This window comes from Ictalurus punctatus, chromosome 16, assembly GCF_001660625.3.
Source record: "Ictalurus punctatus breed USDA103 chromosome 16, Coco_2.0, whole genome shotgun sequence".
Lineage (NCBI taxonomy): Eukaryota > Metazoa > Chordata > Actinopteri > Siluriformes > Ictaluridae > Ictalurus > Ictalurus punctatus.
Window position 1 is genome coordinate 24111056 of NC_030431.2, and position 6666 is coordinate 24117721.

General features: G+C 46.0%; 1 protein-coding gene across 1 annotated transcript; it reads right to left on the bottom strand.

Moving 5' to 3' along the window:
- Positions 1-1508: 1508 nt before the first annotated feature.
- On the bottom strand, positions 1509-6376 carry LOC128635224 (mucin-5AC-like). Its single transcript, XM_053687035.1, has 3 exons — positions 6227-6376; positions 6056-6111; positions 1509-5967 (listed from the first exon to the last, which is right to left on the bottom strand). The coding sequence occupies exons 1-3, from the start codon at positions 6244-6246 to the stop codon at positions 1784-1786; spliced, it is 4260 nt and encodes a 1419-aa protein (XP_053543010.1). The 5' UTR covers positions 6247-6376; the 3' UTR covers positions 1509-1783.
- Between the last annotated feature and the right edge of the window lie 290 nt (positions 6377-6666).

The following is a 6666-nucleotide window of genomic DNA, read 5'->3' on the forward strand; positions in this document are numbered from 1 at the left end:
GGAATTTCAATAAGCTTCTTGTACATATATCACACACACACACACACACACACACACACACACACACACACATGGAATTGTTTTCAGGACAGAGCTCTTTGCAAGTTTTGTTACATGAGACATTAAAGGGGAACTATTATGCAAAATTCACTTTTAAATGGTGTTTGAACATAACTCTGTGTCGGCAGAGTGTGTACACAACCACCCTACAATGGTAAAAATCCACCCACTCCTTTGATATATTCCCAATAAATCATAAACAGTGTCTCAAAATGAGTCGATTTCATTTGCTCCCTAACGTGATGTCATGTTGGAACAAGCCCCGCCCTATTACCATAGATCCTCCCCTGAGTGAGCTGCACACAATCCACCATGCTTTCCACACATGTCTCAGCTTCGTAAGCGTTGTAAGTGTTCTGTTGTTGGCTGTAAGATTGAACATAAGAGTCTTCATGTACTCCCGGCAATAGAGCCACTGAAGACGCAGTGGAGAAGTTGTATTTTTGAAGGAAATATGCCCCCAAAATACCTAAATTCATGTATGTTTGTGCACGTCGTTTTACACCAGACTGCTTTGTGAAACATCTGGTAAAAAGTCTCAAAATAGGTCTCCTTTAACAAAAATCAGTAAAAGGGGAAACACACGGTCACGTGTGGTTTGCACTGCAAGGACAATCGGCTGCCCTTCCTGTAGCATTGCCTTAGGCATCTTACATTACAAGACATTGCAGATTATTGATCTGGCCACATCTGCAGTCCTCAGGCCACCCTGCAGGATGCCTATGGCATGTTCACACAGGCGAGCAGGCACCCTAGGCATCTTTCTTCTGGTGTTTTTCAGAGTCAGTAGAAAGACCCCTTTAATGTCCCACGTTATTGTAACCGTGACCACCTATAAACAGTTAGTGTCCTAACGACTCTTCCACAAGAGCAGGTGCAATAATTGTTCATGGTTCATTGAACAAGCATGGAAGACATTGTTTACAGATCTTTTATTGGAAAGGGTTTCAAACTTATTTGGATTTTACTAAAATTCTTTAAAATACAGTCTCCTGCTAAAGGGACATTTCTTTTCACAGAGTTCACTGCAGTCATGCTAGGAGAATACAAACCTGAGAGTTTAGTCAAAGCATATTTCAAGAGCAAGAGCTATGAAAATTAACACAAAAGTTTCAAACCATTTTGGCCAGAATTGCATAAACAGTGTTGAAAACTAGCTACACTTTCTGCAAATACTTCACTGCTCAAAATCTGAGTGAGCCTTGAACAAAGACAAGGACTGACCAAAGGCAAGATACTGGCAAGTGTTCTATACGCACTGCTAATGAATTATTTATTACTTCATTATTCAAACCACTGAGGAAAGTGAGATTAGTCTGTGACCATAAAAAGGTTTTAGTGAAAATAAGCATGATCAAATGCTATAGATTGAAAAGACTCCAAATACAGACTAAATTCATTACCCATCAAGTGAGAATTTCATTTGAGGAAACACAGCCAAGTCAAAATGTGCATTCTCCTTTTATTGCAACAAAAATTCAGGCAAACAATAAAAAGCACCACAAATGAGCATATATTCAGTCAGCGATCAAAGCACTCAGTAGTTAATCTTACAGTTGAGATTGTCAGGAGGGCCTGGTGTTGTGAAATGGGGGGGGGGGGGGGGGGGGGGGGGGAGCTGTAAGTGGCTGAGCTCACAATTTCAGGTGTATTGGAAAAGCTTTGTGGAACACAGAATGCTGATGAGGCACTGATTCCAGAAAGTGTCCCATGAATTCTTGGTTCACAGGTTGTGTGTCTGTACACTCTGGCTTCGAACAAATTTGTTGTTTGCAGCTCCTTGAGGAGAATTGCAGAAACCAAATGGAAAGTTACACACCGAGCTGTACTGGTCATGTACTGGCAATGTACCCTGGAAATCAATGCCTGCAAAATTCTGTGAGGTACCTGGAATGGGTACAGCAGCAAAAGAGCCTGTGCCTTGAGATGATGTGGCAACACGAGGAGAGGTTTGGCTGGATGCTATAGAGGCAATTGCACTCTCCACCATTGAGCATTGTGTCTGTCGGCAAGGCTTGGGTAGAGAGACTGGGGGAGTGGCAACAGTTTGTGGGACAGGTGAGAAGTGTGTAGATGTGTGAAATGCTGGGGTCTGTACATTATTCTGAGACATGGCAGAAGTCCCAGCACTTTGGTTCAGAAACGGCAAAATATTGTTGATTGTTCTTGTTTGGGGATCAGAGCTCAGAGATTGAGAAACCGACACGTTCCGTAGCAAATTATGGAATCTAGGAGGAGTTATCGTATGCCAATTTGGAGCCTGAAAGTTGCCGTGAGCCAAAGATGTAGAAGCAGACTGACCCACCAAAGCATTTGTTGTGGTGTCAGGCTGAAATGACTGGTCCTGCAATCCAGAGATTTTGTTTGTAGTGACCACAGAGTGGGAGGAGGATGGAATGCTCTGACCCAGTGAAGTCAGATACCTGCCAGAGCTAATCCCTTGATAGAATGTTGAGGCACCAGAGGACTGAGCCTGAGATGTAGAAGCAGACAGGCCTGTCTGAAGCAGTGTTGTGGTGCCAGGCTGGTATGATGACTGGGTCTGGGATCCAGATGTCTGGTTTGCAGTCACCACAGACTGGGTTGAGTATGGAAAGCCATGACCCAGAGAAGTCACATTCCTCCTAATTCCTTGATACAATGTTGATGCGCCAGAGGACTGAGCCTGAGATGTAGACGCAGACTGGCCTGTCTGAAGCAGTGTTGTAGTGCCAGGCTGGTATGATGACTGGATGTGGAACCCAGGTATTTCGGAAAGGGTTGCAGTCAATGGACGCTGTGCAATATTGTACACGCCAGAGGTTTGACTTGGATATGAAGCAGAAGCTCCCGAAGGCTGACTCTGAGGAAGAACAGGCTGGCCTGTCTGAAGGAGTGTTGTAGTGCTAGGCTGGTATGATGACTGGGTCTGGGATCCAGATGTCTGGTTTGCAGTCACCACAGACTGGGTTGAGTATGGAAAGCCATGACCCAGAGATGTCACATTCCTCCTAATTCCTTGATACAATGTTGATGCGCCAGAGGACTGAGCCTGAGATGTAGACGCAGACTGGCCTGTCTGAAGCAGTGTTGTAGTGCCAGGCTGGTATGATGACTGGATGTGGAACCCAGGTATTTCGGAAAGGGTTGCAGTCAATGGACGCTGTGCAATATTGTACACGCCAGAGGTTTGACTTGGATATGAAGCAGAAGCTCCCGAAGGCTGACTCTGAGGAAGAACAGGCTGGCCTGTCTGAAGGAGTGTTGTAGTGCTAGGCTGGTATGATGACTGGGTCTGGGATCCAGAGGCTTGAGAAGATGGAATTGTCTGACCTTGTACAATGGTGTACCATTTAGCATGTCCTGAAGGTGCAGCTCCATGGCTGCCAAGAGCCTGAGATGTAGAAGCAGACTGGCCTGTCTGAAGCAGTGTTGTGGTGCCAGGCTGGTATGATGACTGGGTCTGGGCTCCAGATGTCTGGTTTGCAGTCACCACAGACTGGGTTGAGTATGGAAAGCCATGACCCAGAGAAGTCACATTCCTCCTAATTCCTTGATACAATGTTGATGCACCAGAGGACTGAGCCTGAGATGTAGGAGCAGACTGGGCTGTCTGAAGCAGTGTTGTAGTGCCAGGCTGGTATGATGACTGGGTCTGGGATCCAGATGTCTGGTTTGTAGTGACCACAGACTGGGAGGAGGAAGGAATTATATGACCCAGTGACGTCAGATACCTGCCAGAGCTAATCCCTTGATACAACGTTGATGCGCCAGAGGACTGAGCCTGAGATGTAGACGCAGACTGGCCTGTCTGAAGCAGTGTTGTAGTGCCAGCCTGGTATGATGACTGGATGTGGAACCCAGGTATTTCGGAAAGGGTTGCAGTCAATGGACGCTGTGCAATATTGTACACGCCAGAGGTTTGACTTGGATATGGAGCAGAAGCTCCCGAAGGCTGACTCTGAGGAAGAACAGGCTGGCCTGTCTGAAGCAGTGTTGTAGTGCTAGGCTGGTATGATGACTGGGTCTGGGATCCAGACGCTTGAGAAGATGGAATTGTCTGACCTTGTACAATGGTGTACCATTTAGCATGTCCTGAAGGTGCAGCTCCATGGCTGCCAAGAGCCTGAGATGTAGAAGCAGACTGGCCTGTCTGAAGCAGTGTTGTGGTGCCAGGCTGGTATGATGACTGGGTCTGGGATCCAGATGTCTGGTTTGCAGTCACCACAGACTGGGTTGAGTATGGAAAGCCATGACCCAGAGAAGTCACATTCCTCCTAATTCCTTGATACAATGTTGATGCACCAGAGGACTGAGCCTGAGATGTAGGAGCAGACTGGCCTGTCTGAAGAAGTGTTGTAGTGCCAGGCTGGTATGATGACTGGGTCTGGGATCCAGATGTCTGGTTTGCAGTCACCACAGACTGGGTTGAGTATGGAAAGCCATGACCCAGAGAAGTCACATTCCTCCTAATTCCTTGATACAATGTTGATGCACCAGAGGACTGAGCCTGAGATGTAGACGCAGACTGGCCTGTCTGAAGCAGTGTTGTAGTGCCAGGCTGGTATGATGACTGGATGTGGAACCCAGGTATTTCGGAAAGGTTTGCAGTCAATGGACGCTGTGCAATATTGTACACGCCAGAGGTTTGACTTGGATATGAAGCAGAAGCTCCCGAAGGCTGACTCTGAGGAAGAACAGGCCTGCCTGTCTGAAGGAGTGTTGTAGTGCTAGGCTGGTATGATGACTGGGTCGGGGATCCAGATGTCTGGTTTGCGGTCACCACAGACTGGGTTGAGTATGGAAAGCCATGACCCAGAGAAGTCACATTCCTCCTAATCCCTGGATACAATGTTGATGCACCAGAGGACTGAGCCTGAGATGTAGAAGCAGACTGGACTGTCTGAACCTGTGTTGTGGTGCCAGGCTGGTATGATGACTGGGTCTGGGATCCAGAGGCTTGAGAAGATGGAATTGTCTGACCTTGTACAATGGTGTACCATTTAGCATGTCCTGAAGGTGCAGCTCCATGGCTGCCAAGAGCCTGAGATGTAGAAGCAGACTGGCCTGTCTGAAGCAGTGTTGTGGTGCCAGGCTGGTATGATGACTGGGTCTGGGATCCAGATGTCTGGTTTGTAGTGACCACAGACTGGGAGGAGGATGGAATTATATGACCCAGTGAAGTCAGATACCTGCCAGAGCTAATCCCTCGATACAACGTTGACGCACCAGAGGACTGAGCCTGAGATGTAGACGCAGACTGGCCTGTCTGAACCTGTGTTGTGGTGCCAGGCTGGTATGATGACTGGATGTGGAACCCAGGCATTTGGGAAGAGGATGCAATCAGAGGACCCTGTACAACAGAGTACATGCCAGAGGTTTGACTTGGATATGAAGCTGAAGCTCCGAAAGACTCAGGCTGGGCAATAGACTGAACCTGTGTTGTGGTGCTAGGCTGGTATGACGACTGGGTCTGGGATCCAGATGTCTGGTTTGCAGTGCCCCCAAACTGGAACCTGGATGGTCTTTGGAATCCACCGTTATTCTGACCTTTTTGAGGCCAAGATTGAGAGAGCAAAGTGCCACAGTTTTCAGGCTTGAGAGATTCAAACCAATAGAGCCTTGAGGACTGAGTCATCAAGTTGTCCTGCGGTTGAACCATGGGAGTTGCTTGACCTTGAGCATTTAGTACAGGTTTACCTTGAGCAGCACCACCAGAAGACTGAACAAAACTAGAATCCTGTTGAGCAGTTTGGACTTCTGAAGTATAACTGAAACTACTAGAATTTCCTCCGTCAACATTTCCGTTTGCACTTTTTCTGGACAGTAGCTCCAAAGCTTGAACAGGCGTAGCGAAGTGAAAATTTTGGTTCCATGCTGCATTAGAACGTCCAGCTTGCCAATCAACAACAGAGGTTGTATTCCACACTGTGAGGGATAAATCCAATTTTAGATTATAGATTTGCAACTATACATGCAAATATTTTAGATTTAAAAGTTCATTTTAAAAGCCTACCTCCGAATCCACTTGTATCTCTCCAAAGAACCAAAGCAATGAAAATTAGATGGAGCCTGTAAGAAAAAAAAAAAGTTACATACCTAAAATCATGGGGGAAAAAAACATGTAAAAAAAAAAAAAAAAAAGAAAAAAAAAGAAAAAAAAGGAGAACAAACACAGGATACATACCCCTTCATTGCCCATGACATATCTCAAAAGAAGATTACCAAAAGGAGGCCCCACTACTAACATAAAATCTACACTTTGCCCAAATACTATAGCCACCACCACCCTAAACATGCTACTTATATAATTAGTTTCACCTGGTCACATGTCACCTAACAGATTAAAAGTTAAGTCTCTCCAGGGTCCTAAACAAGCTTGGTTATCTTCAGTCTTGTCTTTTAGCCTCATGCGTTATCATTAGGTCCCCTATAGGTTATGGAGAGATCTTGACACCTTGCCTACAAGCAACACTGACTTGCGCAGCATGCACCGCTTGGTTTTTTACAATTCTACAGTTTGGTTCTATGCTCAGTGTTCATTTAAATTCAAGTTTGCCTATTTTATGCAACCAATATGATGAGCCATCATATGTGATGTAGCAAAGACATGACTCTATAGTTACA